This window comes from Mustela putorius, unplaced genomic scaffold (genome assembly GCF_011764305.1).
Source record: "Mustela putorius furo isolate JIRA1106 unplaced genomic scaffold, ASM1176430v1.1 tig00000832_pilon_pilon_pilon, whole genome shotgun sequence".
NCBI lineage: Eukaryota > Metazoa > Chordata > Mammalia > Carnivora > Mustelidae > Mustela > Mustela putorius.
In genome coordinates, this window is record NW_025421491.1 from 3660493 (window position 1) to 3675919 (window position 15427).

Sequence of the window (15427 nt, forward strand, 5' to 3'; positions counted from 1 at the left end):
GTGGTTCTAACTCTGGTCTCACCAAATAACCACATGCTTTTATTTGGGTTCTCACTGAACAGGAGAACTTTGCACAAATTATGGACTTTCCAGGACACCTGGGTGGCTCAGTCAGTTAAGCCTCTGCCTTCAGTTCAGGTCAAGATCCCAGGGTGCTGGGATTGAGCCCTGCATTGGCCTCCTTACTCATCAGGGAGCCTGCTTCTCCCTTTCCCTCTGCCTGCCACTCCCCCTGCTTGTGCTCTCTCTCTGTCAAATAAATAAAATCTTAGAAAAAAAAATATTGACTTTCCTGCCACATATACCTCCTATAATCAATTAATAAGTTAACATAGCACAAAGAACCCAGGATTGAAATCCAACCTGGGTTCAACTGCTATAACAATGCCCTGTCTTTCAAATCTATAAATTGAAGAAAGCATCTTCTCTCCAGTAGTATGAATAAACAAAACAACCCAAAACCAAAACCAAAACCTATGACAGCAGTGGGCATTTTCTAACACTCAGAAAACAGTCACTATGATCATTTTTGTTATAGCTTAAAAATATAAGCTTGGTTAATATAAATAGATGGTTCTCAGCTCTGCCTGCATGTGAGTATTACCTGGGGAGGTCTGAACACATACCAATGCCTAGAACATATCCCAGACCAAATAAATGAGAATATTTACTGATAGGGTACAGGCATTGGTGTTTTTTAAAAATACACTGAAAAACACTCATATAAATAGTTTCAAAACCTGATAGTTACTAAATAAATTGACTAAAAGTCTGAAAAGCTGAAGAACGGAACCCAGACTCACGATGACTTCACTCCTCTATAGATATCTCATGAGACCAGCAAGATCACTATTTAATGGCTGCATGCCCATCTCTCCCTCAAATAGTTATCTTCAGGGTAATTGGAGATATAGATTTTGTTACCACCATTAGGAAAGTAGCTTGTTACAAAAAGACTAAAATGTATTCAACATCTTTATTTTGTTAATTTTCCAGGTTTGTTCAGTACTTTGTGTAGATTGATTAAACACTTTGCTGTTCAAACTTTTCTTCCATTGTGCTCTCTTCTTTTTTTTTTTTTTTTTAAGATTTTTATTTATTTGACAGAGAGAGATCACAAGTAGGCAGAGAGACAGGCAGAGAGAGAGGAGGAAGCAGGCTCCCCGCTGAACAGATAGCCCGATATGGGACTCGATCCCAGGACCCCAGGATCATGACCTGAGCCGAAGGCAGAGGCTTTAACCCACTGAGCCACTCAGGCACACTGTGTTCTTCTTTTTTAAATATCATTTTCCCACCAGTGTTTCCTGGATGTTGCAGAAGGTTTATTCTTTCCGTTCATGTAATCCTCCAAAATCCTTACTCTCTCCTTTTGCTGGGTTGCCTGTTTCATTCTGCCAGGGAAAATCTTTTCTCCTGCTCTATTGTCAGCAGTCCATATCCCTTAAATATCATAATCTCTTCTGTTGTGCACCTGGGTGGTACAATCTGGTTCTTCTAGTGGGATGATGTCCCAGAGTGAAACTAAACCTCATTGGTTTTCATTCCATTTATTAATATCTATGAACATCAGTTTCCCTTCTCCTCCTGGCCAAACTTCCTAGAGGGAGAAGCTTAAAAAAAATTAAAACTTAAAGATACTCTCAAATAGTATGGCCATTTCATCCATCAGCACTTTGTGGAAAATCCTTTGCTTTTCTTTCATTTCTCTTGGAGGCAGGAGGAAACTGGCTTGGGTTTGTCCATGGCAAAGCACCACCTTCCAGAGGAAGGAAAAGCCCTAGACTCTCTTTGTGGGCGGCTTGTATGTGTACATATGCACATCATTAGCATGTATATATGAATGGAGGGACACAGAAAAATTTAGAATGTTTTCAACTTCAACCACTTTTCTCCTTGACATGTGCACTTACTATTACTATACCAAAGTGGTGCTGTCTCAGGTGCTGAGATCGCAAAAGATGAGCAGATGTGGTGCATTGCTTTCCTATTGCTGCTGTAAGAAATTTTCACAAATGTGGTGACTTTAAACAATACAAAAGTATTCTTTTACAGTTGTCACAAGTCTGAAGTCAAGGTGTGGCCAGGGCTGCATTGCTTTTGAAGGCTTTAGGGGAGAAATCAATTCCTTGCCTTTTCCAACTGCTAAAGGCTATCCTCATTCCTTGGCTTGTAGCCCCACCTCAATGGCCTTCCCACTCCCATCTATTTTCCTATCACCTTCTCTGCCTTTTGAACCCCTGCTTCCAGCTTATAAGGATCCCTGTGATTATATTGGCCCCACTTGGATAAGCCAGAGTAACCCTCTCCAAAATTAAAATCTTTAACTTTATCACTTCTGCAAAGTTCTTTTTTCACATATAAAGTAACATTTTAATAGGTTGTAGGAATTAGGATATGGACATTTCTATGGGACCATTATTTAGCCCACTCCATAAAGAGTTCTATATACCTAATGCTATTTCCTATGCATTCCATTGTTACTTTTGTAGATATAGGTTATGATCATTTATTTTGACATGATTTTTTTTTTTTTTACAATGATAAAGACTGACCTCAAGGCCTACTTATACTTAGCTTGTTCTACTAAAAGTGTGTTGTCAAAGAAGCATCCTTCTCAAAAGGATAGTGTAGATGCAGCCTACAATACCCCAGTTGGCAGGTGAGAAAGAACTAAAACCTAACTCTCAGACCTTCTTCTTAAAATCACTGCTTTGAAACCTGATACCATTCAACTGATTTCCTAAAGATTATTCTTATGTAGAAATAACTTATTTCTATCTTGAGGTAAAACCATTATTTTAGCTACATAGCATGTCATACATTTGGAAGTTGTTCAGTTGAAATTATTGACTAAAAACCATGTCTAATGGCTGAGAATTTATCCTGATATTGAGAAGGCTATAAAAGGAGCAATACTCTTTAGGTAGGCCAATATAAACTTCTAAGACATCTATTTTTCAATGGAAAGAAGCAGTAATAAAAACCTTTATAAATATTACAAGAATACTCAAAATTTGCTCAGGAGCACTCCAGTTTCCATTTTAAGTTTCTGCTATTACGATAGCAGCAGATGCCAATTATTTGTGACATACGGCTTGCCCTTAGTAATGGATGCTGAGAATTTGTAGAGGATTTTTTTGTTACTGCCTCTATAGCACTGCATTGCCTTCTGAAAAATGATCATGTTGAAATATGGTATAGGCTACTTGAGATACCAGGACATGTTATTAGAAGACTTTTACCCAAAGACTTTCTAGGTATCTTATAGGCCAACTGTGTCACCAACCACAGAAGTTACAACCCACAAACTATGTTGGTCATCTTCATCTGAACTTGAATGAGGGCTCTTGAGACAAACTAAAACATGATCTTTGTGCTGCTCAGGTATTATATGATAACCCATATAAATCCAAGAGATAGTCTTTACTGAGAACAACAGGACTACACCAAGGAAAGTCAATGGTGCTGTTAACAAGGTCATGAGTGTTCTGCTATAAAAGCTCCAGAGAGCAGATGGGCTGAGGTGGGGCCACCCTTGTTAATGAGTAATAACTATGTATCATGGTATAATAATAAGAGTGGGACCATTAGAATTATCCTTTGGAGAGTCAACTGCCAAGGAGTTTTATTTTATCTTCTGATGATTCATTTTAACTACAAAAGGAAGAAAATTGTAATTATTTTCAAGCCACTGAAACAACAGAATAGTCATGTAGCACTTCCATTATAGTATAATCCAGAGAAACTCTTCCAATAGGTATGAGTCACCCTTCATCTTGCTGGTCTAAGGAATATGTTTTCTAGATAACATGGAATAACATACATAGGCAAAGTATTAAGACTTTTAGTCTTTTGGTATTTTTCTCTGTGTTAATCGGGGTTCTCCAGAGAAAAAGAAACAATCGGAGATAGATGTGAAAAGATGTATTATGAATAGGTTCACCTGACCTGGAGGCTGAGAAGGTCCGCAATCTGTCTCCACAAACTGGAGACCCGGTAAAGCTGTGGTGTAATTCCTGTTGGAGTCTGGAGGCCTGAGAACCAGAAGAGCCAATGGCGAAAATCCTAGTCCAAGAGCAGGAGAAAAGCAAAGTTCCAGCTCAGTCAGGCAGTAAGAAAAATGATGCATTCCTCCTTCCTCTGCCTTTTTGCTCTATTCAGGGTCTCAGTGGACTGGATGATACCCAATACATTGCAGGGGTTGGGGGGCTCATCTGCTTTATCTCATCTGGAAGCACACTCAGACACACCCAGAAATAGTGTTTAATCTAGGAAGCCATTGGCCTGGTTAAGTTGACACATGAAATTAACCATCATAGTCTCTTTTAAATTTTTATAACCAATTCTGCAGGGACATAGAGTATGATTAACTCTGAATATTATTTTGTTGGGAGCCTTTTCTGTTTCTTAACTCAGCTACATGAGACCTGAATAGTCCATCCCTCTTTATGTGAAAAAGATCTTTTGGCTTCTCCCAACCACGATAATTTATTATGTGCTATTTATTTATTACACAAGGAATTAACTCAGCCTAAAAGTACATTTGAAACAAAATCTTTTTTTTTTTTTTAAAGAGAAAAGTTGGAAAGAAAGGGGAAATTAGATGAGAAAGACAAAGCTAAATGGTACTGGCACACATAAAATATATACCTTGTATTTCTACTTGTTGCTAAAGGAGAAACCACAATTTTCACCCTCAACTCCCCAGCATTCAAAACAAAGTCATTTTTAAAAAAAAAAAGTACTTACACGCCATGCAATATTCATGCAACTGGAAATTATATTTATTCAGAACAGAAACAGTTTGCTATGGCCCTCATAACTTTGTTAGTCACCTATCAGGGTGAAATCTCTAGAGGGTGACCTATGTCAGTATCTTTCCTCCCTCCATGACCAAAACCAGCACATGGCCCCACCCAAGAGGGCCCACACAAGAGGGCAGGAAATGCAATCCTACCCATTGTCTTTCCAGCCGGGAACTTGGCAGTGGCACAAATTATGTCCAAACTATGGGTCTTCTGAAATCAAGAAGAGTAGTAGATATTCAGTCTATCCCTCTTATAAATATATAATGTTATTGAAAGGGCTGAATTTTTTACTATCAATCTAAGTCAATGATATGATATCAAGTTATTTACTAAGAATAATTCTGTTAAGAAAAAAACATTATTAAAAGAATATATTAGGGCGCCTGGGTGGCTCAGTGGGTTAAGCCGCTGCCTTCGGCTCAGGTCATGATCTCAGGGTCCTGGGATCGAGTCCCGCATCGGGCTCTCTGCTCAGCAGGGAGCCTGCTTCCCTGCCTCTCTCTCTACCTGCCTCTCCGTCTACTTGTGATTTCTCTCTGTCAAATAAATAAATAAAATCTTTTAAAAAAAAAAAAGAATATATTAGCAGAAGCAATGAAGGATAATATGTCATCAATATCAATACTATTGAACAGCCACATTTATTAGACATTAGTGTGTGTGATGTGTTGTGTTTTATGTTGTTAAAAATGATTTAAAGGTAGCCAGAACTAGTTTCTGCAATACTGCCTTGGTAAAGTATACATTGCCTAGATCAGCACCGCCTGCCTAGTCTGGCAGACAAGCACACTATCAAAATTCAAAGAGGGTAGTTTTCTAAGGAAAAAGTGAATTTTGCAAAGACTAGAAAACTCCCCATATCATGATTATACTTTTTTATTTGAAAAACTGACATTTATCTTGATGTGACATTTTCTTAATCCCTTAATGACTTTTAGTTGAAATGCCAATGTGTAGAGAGAAAATCGTCATGTGAATGCAATACTTTTATTTATAAAGTATGCTACTATTAAATGACAGAGCTGCTGGTCCAGACCAGTCTGCAGACTCTCACATGGACAGTTGTTTAAAAAGCACACTTTTCGTGCTTCTGGCTTTATTCTTACCCAGAAGCTTCATTCACCTGTGTCCTAGAGAGTCCACAAAGGTGGCAGATGAATGATTCACAACTATACCTATTTCTTAATTCCCATTTCTAGGATGTTCAGGGGAAGAATCAGGAGGCACTGACCCATGCACTAGGTAGGGAAAGTCAAGAACAGAGATTTTTCTAGTGTGCTAAATGAAAAACATACTCAGACGACCCAAGGGTTCTTTCTGCATTAAAAGTAGACCTGCTAGGTGAATATTCACTGCCTCTTCATAACTTTTTTCTAGCATTAAATAAGAGGTATATCAAATGAATACTTGTCTTCAGGAATTAAAAAATAACAAGAAGGATTAGTTGAATGGTTGCTTAAAAAGGGAGGGGGGAATGCCTACGCCTTCAACTGGTAACTAAATGTCTCCATTATCAGATTTTAAAAGAAAAGTCAGCCCATGTGCAAAGCTAAAAATTCGGGTGCCTTTTTGTTTCTTTTTCAGTTTCAGAAACAATATTTTGAATCTCAGTGTCCAGCTCTGTATTTTGACATAAAACTTGCCCCATCCTCTCTGAAGAGGTAGTCTTGGCTGCAATTACACTATCTAACGACCAAAGTGAAAAATTGGATTCCTGACTGACCCCGGCAGGTTAGCTCTTTATGCTCCAGTGATATAAGAGACCAGCTAACAAGACCTCACCATGCGTGGCTTTAAACGTTATTGATGGCCTAAAGCAATTCTACCCTTTTTAAAATTCTTTTGTGCGCCTGGTCTTGTTATCACCATAGGAGTGACTTACACACGGTGGGCTCATGATTCAGAGAGTTTCTTGTCATTTGTCTTACCTTCATGACATTACAATTTCACTAAATATTCCTCTGGTCTCTACATTAGCAAACAGGGCAAAAGAAGTACAGGATTCCTGTGTTCCGTGCTGTCAACAGATACGCTCTTCATTCTTTATCCCTTCTCATGTAAAATCATTCAAGTTTACATTTCTTAGACGCTTTCTAGGGCCTCTGATAACAGGGGTTGCCTTTTCTGAGATCTTTTCAACCCCTCTCTTCTGTTGAAGTTGATCTGAACGGACATGTTTTCCATCGAGCAGCGTTTTTCAACCACTGCTGTGGCAAATAGAAACCCAGGCTCTGCCCTGGAGAATTCCAGTTTGGGATGTCTCTGTGATGGAATCAAAGAATATCTCATTGTAAAACCTCCAGAGGGGATCCTCATTTGCATTCAGAGTTTAAAAGAGTTGGGAGGAGAACGCCTTGGAAATTGGATTTCTGAGTCTTCTCCATACATTTCTATACAAATACCAAGAAACCGCACCCAAATGGTCCTTGGCTGACATCCCCCCTCCTAAGGAAGGTGATACTCTTGATTTAGAAGACATAGAAACCTTCCCTTATTTCCAAATCATTTGCAACTGTTTCTTTTCAATGGACACCATTTCCAGGAACCTAAAAGTAGGATCCCATTCTAATAAACTTACTCCACCTAGAACCCTTGTCCTTTCTCTTCACCGCTTTTCCCCATTCCCTACCAGGTACAAACAACACACAGAATGTCTCCTCCAGAACTGTCAAGGTCCCAAGTAGGTAACTGAGGATTAACATTAAGAGGCAGTGTGACATTTGTACAAAATAGTCCCCATCCTTCCATCTAGAAACAAATCCTCTTTTCCCCTCCTCATACTGTGGGATAAGATGGGAAAGCAGTAGAAAAGCTTCAGAGATATGCATATGTATAAGCCCTCATTTAAATATATCTACATACCAGTATTGCAGTTCAACATTTAATGAGTTCTCTCTGAGGCAGTATGATAAGTATTAAAGCTAAGGAGATCAATAAAATATCTAAGCATGGAGTTACTAAGACACTTAGGCAATCAGGACAGCAAAACACTGTTATTAAGGTCAGATCCAAATATTAAATTTGTTGCACATAAACTATTTTTAATTTTTTTAAATTTAAATTAGACCTACCACTTCAGTGAAGAGCGAACGAACATAGTCTAATGAAAGAACATTGGTTGGAGGTTAATGGCCTGAGTCCTCATCTGCCCACATCAGCTCCCTATCAGCCATGGGTCTGTCTCGGGTTTCTGATCTGCTGAATCTGTGGATTTCCAAAGCCCCTTCCTGCTCTGTGTCCCCAAGATATTGCAATTGTCCCGCTAATGATCTATTTCTTATTGTAATTCTATTTCTGATTCTTTCCCCTTATTTCTTTTTTGCAGATTCTGTTCATGGGCATGATGACTGAGTACTATCACTACTTTTTCACAACCCTGGTAAGCAATTCAGGTAGAAATGTATCGCATGCAGTATAGGAAATGTCTCCAGTTATTTCAGTAGTCAGCCCCACCGGTGTCAGAGGCAGGATATTGTCATGGAGATTCATCTTACTTTCTTAAAAATCCTGTAAGTCCAGAAAAGCTGAACAGCAGGTTCTTTTTTCCCTTTCTTTTCTTTTCTTTTTTTTTTTTACTAGCATCAGTGCATGTGCATCTGAAAAGGGATTTAAATGATACTTTCATTAAATAAAAGCTGTCAAAATACAAACGAGTCATAAAGAAGAATCATCTACATTTTCTATATACATTAGAAGGCACACTAGTGTATCTCAGCTGTTTTGATCTTATATGATTTTCCTGCCTGTGTCCAATAGATAGCTAGGTTAGTCCGGGTCACCGACCAGGTGTTTTGAAGATCATCAAGAAAAGGAGCATGGGAGGTGCTCTGCACAGCGAACATTTTTCACCACTAAAAAAAAAAAAAAAAAAAAAAAAAGAAGAAGAAGAAGAAGAAGAATCATGGTTCTGAACCTAAGAAATTCAAAAGAGACTATAACACCCTAAATTTTGAGATTTTCATATCAAGGAAGAATGATTTAGGGTATTTAACATATCAAAATGATGTAATAGCTTTCATTCAATTTTAAAAATCAGACACACACAGACTTCACTTTCTCATAGGAGAAAAAAACACATAACCAACCTTTTTTTTTTTTTCCTTAAAGATATTATTTATTTACCTGACACACAGAGAGAGATCACAAGTAGGCAGAGAGGCAGGCAGAGAGAGAAGGGGAAGCAGGCTCCCTGCAGAGAACCCAGTGCAGGGCTGGATCCCAGGACCCTGAGAGCATGACCTGAGCCAAACCAGAGGCTTAACCCACTGAGCCACCCAGGTGCCCCTAAATTCCTTTAGAATTTTTTAAAATGTATTGTCTGACAGAGAGAGACATGGCGAGAGAGGGATCACAAGCAGGCTTCCCGTTGAGCAGGGAGCCTGACACATGGCTCCATCCAAGTACCCTGGGATCATGACCTGAACTAAAGGCAGATGCTTAACTACTGAGCCACCCAGGCGCCCCTCCTAACCAGTCTTCTTTGCTAATCTGTAGTGGTGTGTTGACTGCAATCTACCTAGGTTCTGGGAAATTTCCTGAGAGTTTATTTTACGAAATTAAACTGGCAAGGTAAGCTGGTGAGTAAGGGGAATAAAATAATTTGGAACAAGAACCAGGCAGCTGTCCTTGAATACATACTACTGATGGAAGCAGTGTATGTATCGCTCAAGTATCTCTGGGACCAGGAGACCAATGTTCCAGGGCAGGTGCCAAAAGCATCACTGTTCCAGAGCTTGGGGTAATGGAGTGGGATGCAGGGCAGAAAAATCTTAAACTAAACTTTCCATGATCTTCCCTCCCTCACTGATATCCTAACAGTTGAAGAAACCCCTAAGAACTTAAAAGCATCTTACTTAGGTCACAAGGACAGCCCTTCCCCCATCCCCATGAAGGTTCTGCTCAAGACAGCATGGACACCTGCCTCAGAACTTTCTATCATCCTACTGTACACACTCCTAAGAGCTGGTTTTGTTGAGATTTGAGACAATAAAATCTTAAAAGCCTGGTCTTCACAGAGACCCTTCGGAACAAACAACTTGCCCTCACAGTCTTGCTTTTTTCATCCTTCACTGACAAGCAGATGTTACAAACCAGATCCTGGACTTGCCATATTCTATACTGCATAGGAAGCTCAATTTGTGCGCCAACCTAATTTTGTACCTGTGTATCGTATTTATTTGAGGCCACCTCATTAAGTACTGTGGAGCCTGTGAGGGGTTCCATCTGCATCCTGGAATTTTCTGCCTTCTTGTAGTTGAAGCAACTTTCCTTCCTCATTGAGCATGCTAAAGGCATTCCCTTTAGGGTCTTATTCTTTAAATTTGCTTCCTTAAACATTTTCCTTGGGTTTTGTCTGCATTGTGCCATGCGTTTTATATTCTTACCATTCTAGCCCATGAGTATTGACAAAACTTAAAGAAGAAAGAAAGTTACGTAGTATAAGGGTGGAAAACAGAACAATTTAGAAGGCAGAACGCTTTTCTGATATTGAGCCAGGAGCACAGATCTTCCCTATTAAAGCTTTACAGTCTAATCCAATGTTATCTTAGGAAAGAAGCAGGGTAAAGAATTATTCAAAAGAACAAATCTGTGCATATCTTCTACAAATACAGATCATGAGGTGTTTCTGAAGCTACTTTTCCTTAGGAAGCACAGCCGCCCCTGATCCTGTAGTATCTTGCCTTGCACTTTCACAAAACAGTTACACTGTTACTAAACTTTTATGGAAGATTTTCTCCTTTTATTCCCATTAAATGTTATTTTGAAAGTTTGGTTTATTTTAAATGTGAGATATTTTTAATGACATATGTTAGAGTGAAACCTTTCTTCACCAGAAGAAACTTGAAATTTTTATATCATTTTATATAGGAATCAGCGAAGGCAAGTCGTTTAAGCATCTTAAGCTTAAGCCTTTGACTCAGGTCAGTATCCCACGGTCCTGAGTCCCTCTCTACTCAGCGGGGAGTCCGCTTCTCTCTCTCTCCCTCTGTCCCTAACCTCTCATCCCCCTTCCCCTGCTCATGCTCTCACTTTCAAATAAATAAATAAATAAAATCTTTGACAAAATAAATATAAATGAACATAAGCCTCTGGATTATACTCAGCCTCATCTGTAATGGAAAATGCAAGTGGGTTAAACTTTTCTCCCTGAAACTTTGCCTGAAGGGGAATTAGTTCTATGGTCACGATACTCATGTTCACACAACTCTAAGCTCCGGTTTATTCCTTGAAGAGAGCACTTCACTTTTTTTTTTTAATTTTTTTTGTTAACATATAATATATTATTAGCCCCAGGAGTACAGGTCTGTGAATCACCAGGTGTACACAGTTCACAGCACTCACCATAGCACATACCCTCCCCAATGTCTATAACCCCACCCCACTTCTCTCAACTCCCCTCCCCCCAGCAACCCTCAGTTTGTTTTGTGAGATTAAGAGTCTCTGATGCTTTGTCTCCCTCCTAATCCCATCTTGTTTCATTTATTCTTTTCCGGCCCCCCCAAGTCACCCACGTTGCATCTCCACTTCCTCATATCATGGAGATCATATGATAGTTGTCTTTCTCTGATTGACTTATTTTGCTAAGCATAATACCCTCTAGTTCCATCCACGTCGTCGCAAATGGCAAGATTTCATTTCTTTTGATGGCTGCTTAGTATTCCATTGTATATATACACCACATCTTCTTTATCCATTCATCTGTTGATGGACATCAGGTTCTTTCCATAGTTTGGCTATTGTGGACATTGATGCTACAAACATTTGGGTGCACGTGCCCTTTCGGATCACTACATTTATATCTTTAGGGTAAATACCCAGTAGTGCAACTGCTGGGTCATAGGGTAGTTCTATTTTCAACATTTTGAGGAACCTCCATGCTGTTTTCCAGAGTGGTTGCAGTAGCTTGCATTCCCACCAACAGGGTAGGAAGGAGAACCCTTCACTTCTTATTGAGAGCTTCTGTCCAGTGAATGTTCTTCATGCCCTCATTGTATGGGGCATGGGTCAATGAGCCAGGGAATGGTATTTTTTTCCTCCTGGAAGTGATCTTCCTGTCACATGCAGGGGCAAGTTCCAAATTTCGTCTCCTTTACAAGATCTGAGGCAGCAAGAAGTGATGGAGAAGAGGCTGACAAGTGGGTCATCCGTGGACCACTCACATCACCACTGAGAACTTCAGTCTACATCTATAAAATAAATCCCTTACAACTTACCACTCCCTTACAACGCCCCCAAACACTATATTTTTAAAACAGAACTATAACTTCTCAGAATACTGTAACCTATTCCCAAGGACATACGAATAATCAACAGCCAAATTCCTCTTCTTGATTCATCCGAATTCTAATAGTATTGCAAAAAATAGAGGACAAATGAAAATGCTTGCTGCCTTAGAGTTTCCCAAGCAGTGTGCAAGGGAAGAACAGCAGGAAATATTCTTTGATGAAGCAGTGTGAGGACAGCTGCCATTTTAATGTTAATTTACCTGTTGCTTCTGCAATCACTATTCTGTTTTACACAAAGAACATTAAAAATGTTAACGCTACTTTTATCATTTTTAATACTGCACAGGACTTATTTGCTTTAGATCTGGAACTCTATAGGTACAGTGGTGTGAACATGACTGGGTTTCGGCTGCTTAATATTGACAACCCTCACGTGTCGTCCATCATTGAGAAGTGGTCCATGGAGAGACTACAGGCCCCCCCCAGGCCGGAGACTGGCCTCTTGGATGGCATGATGACAGTAAGTAAACTTAAAATAAAATTATTTGTGATGATTTTTTAATTCCTTAGGGTTTAGGATAAGAATTGCATATGCCTTCTATAGAGTGAGTAAGTATTATAACCCGTGCCTTGACTTGAATGAGAGAAGAAGGAGTAAAGTTCTTAGGTGATTTGAAAGCCTATGCAGGGCTACTACCAAAAACTTCTGTTTTCAGCTTTCTGACTGTATGTGCCTCTGACCTAAATTAATTAATGAATGAATTAATTAATTAAAAAAAGTTAACAGGAGTTAGCCATCACTGCCAGCCAAATGGAGACAAAGCAGAAACCAAAACAAGGGTAAGTGGAGAGTTTTAGGCCTGGAAGTGTGGCCCTGGGAAGGGGGGTAGGGAAAGACGTGGAGCTTACACAGGTGATCCAGAACCATTCTGCCTCCCTCATTTCTTATGCATCTCAACGAGTGGGGCACACATGGACAAACGCCAGGTTCTCATACGTCAGTGCGTTCTCATTCTTCCTGCCTGGGTCTGCACAGGGAAACATTGCAGACATTGACAGTGATTCACACCGGCCATATGTCACTCTCGAAGCAGATGCCAGGTCCACCTCCTGACAAGGGAGAGGTACTCTGCTGAACAGATAAATTGCAAACTGCCTCATCAGAGAGCTTCTCGCTAGCATCATTTGTCTTTCGTTGTCAAAGGCACCTCCCCTGGCTTTATTTCTCTAATGAAGTTCCCTGCATGATGAAGAAAAGAGCAGGAAATTTTTTTTAAAAAAAGCTTTCTATGTAGGAATCATGTAATCTAAAGAGAAAGATACTGGGAATGTGGGCAGGTAATAGCATTTGAAATTGGCATAGTATTTCATTCTTGTTCCCATCATCGGGAGAAGCACTCTTGCTTTTAAGATACAATTTACCGATAACTGAAAGGTATCATCTTGTGGAGAAATGAACTTGGCATTTCTTTTCTTTTTCTACCATTTTTTTTTATGAGAAGCAAATGAATAGAAAAAAAAATAAATAAATGCATGAATGAAGTAGTTCTGGATGATTCCATGCTCAAGCTCCCTGACTGTTTTTCAAACTTGAAATAAATCTTAAAGTGTGCAAAGTGATTTGAGAGATAATGATGGAAAGCATTTTGATACAAATGAGCCTTGGTTGATTTGAAATATTGCTTTGAATAGGAATAAATAAAGAATATCCAGGGAAATAGCAGACCCTCTGAAAGGGAAGGGGGCAAGCTAGAGAGAGAAAGGGAAAAAAAAAAAAAAAAACAGAGACAGAAAGTTATGCTGGAATACTGGTTTTTCTCTTCTTCCTCTTGAATTTGTAATTCCAGTGAATGCAAATATGGCTCAAGCCCTCTGCCCACCCATCTTGCATCCCAGTGAGATTTCTGTCACAGGCTGAGATCTCTAGTAATTGTTACCTGTCCTTGGTATATACCACTAAAAAAGTTAATAAGAGTTTGGAGCTGTGTTAACACAGATTATCAATTCATGCCAAACATTAAATATTCATCCTAAGCGTGGCTTAACTTACCAAAAAAAAGCATCTGCTGCATTCAGTTATACGGAGCTGACAGGATAGTTTATACATATTCACTGAGATGAAGAGAATCATTGAAAAAGAATAGGGTCCTACAAGTCACACCAACTCAGGCCAGGCATGGGGTGCTGCTACTCCCCCAGAACTGTTGTTGATGTCCTGGGCAAATGGCAGTTCTATGGGCAGGAAGCATGGTAGAGCCAAGTCCCAATGATGGAAGGGGTCTTATTTGGCCTAAAGTTTACTACCGTCTTCTTACCTAAGAAAAGGATTTCTAGGCTTTGTTGTTGTTCTTGTTTTTATTATAAACTAAAGAAAAAGGAAATGGAGATTTATCAGAACAGAAGAGAAGATCTCACCAGGGCACTAAAAGTGGGGAGAATAGATATATCAGGTTATGTCTATACTAGTCAAAAAAAGTGGTAGAACACAACCCCCACTAGAATGCAGATCAGTTCCCCTCCAGTTCTACGGAGATAGAATTGGTATACTTCAATGTGTAAGCTTAAGGGATACAGACTGACTTACATATATTGTGAAAAGATCATTGCAATTAGTTTAGTTAGCATCTGTCATCTCATACAGACACAATAAAAAGAAAATAAATAGTTTTGAAATTGATCCCACGAAGTTTAATATTGACCTTTATTTCCCCAGAAAGGCTGTTTTGAAGTTAGCAGTTTCATTTTGGCTTCTAGTAAAGGGGGCCAATTTGGGGATGTGAAAACTGAGTCACAGCGAGTTTAAAGGGTAGGTTTAAAGGTATCCAGCGGACTCATGTGTGAGTCAAGAGAGCACATGCCATGTCCCCAAGCTGGGGCTCAAATCTAACAAATATTTTTTCTCAGGTTGCCTCTGTACTCAAACCATTTTCTTCTCTACCTTCCTGATGATAAGCCGCGTGGTTTCAATTCCAGTGGGTCTGTATTTCTCAGATCCCATGGTTCACTCTTTCTGGTGTCTCTCACTGCCTAAAACCCTCCCCTATTCACATTTGCTTGAATGCATTTCAGCAGAGAGGACTGTTTTTCTCTCTGCCATGACTTGTTTTCCTTCACTCTGTAGCCCTGTGGCCTTATATGCTATATTTCAATTTGTTTGCTAAGTGCCTTCCTCTACAAGAATATAAACTCCATGAGGACAGAAGCTTTATCTTTTCATGATATGCTTTATCTCCAGCACTGGAAAAGGCCCAGTGCAAAGCAGGCTTTTAATAAATATGTATCTAATAAGGGAACTAATGCTAAATAAATAGGAATTAAGCTTCTGCTAAGACCAAGATGTTACATGAAAAATATTCATATAACCCTGAAATAAATCTGTAAAAGTCCAAA

General features: G+C 39.3%; 1 protein-coding gene across 5 annotated transcripts in view; it reads left to right on the forward strand.

Annotated features, from left to right (window-relative positions):
- GRIK1 (glutamate ionotropic receptor kainate type subunit 1) overlaps window positions 1-15427 on the forward strand; it is a 385580-nt gene that overhangs the window by 267985 nt on the left and 102168 nt on the right. For all 5 annotated transcript variants that reach the window (XM_004757477.2, XM_045085170.1, XM_004757475.3 and 2 more), the window contains exons 5-6: window positions 8137-8190; window positions 12384-12557. In XM_004757477.2, the coding sequence (XP_004757534.2) occupies window positions 8137-8190; window positions 12384-12557 (228 nt within the window). The remainder of the gene's footprint in view (window positions 1-8136; window positions 8191-12383; window positions 12558-15427) is intronic.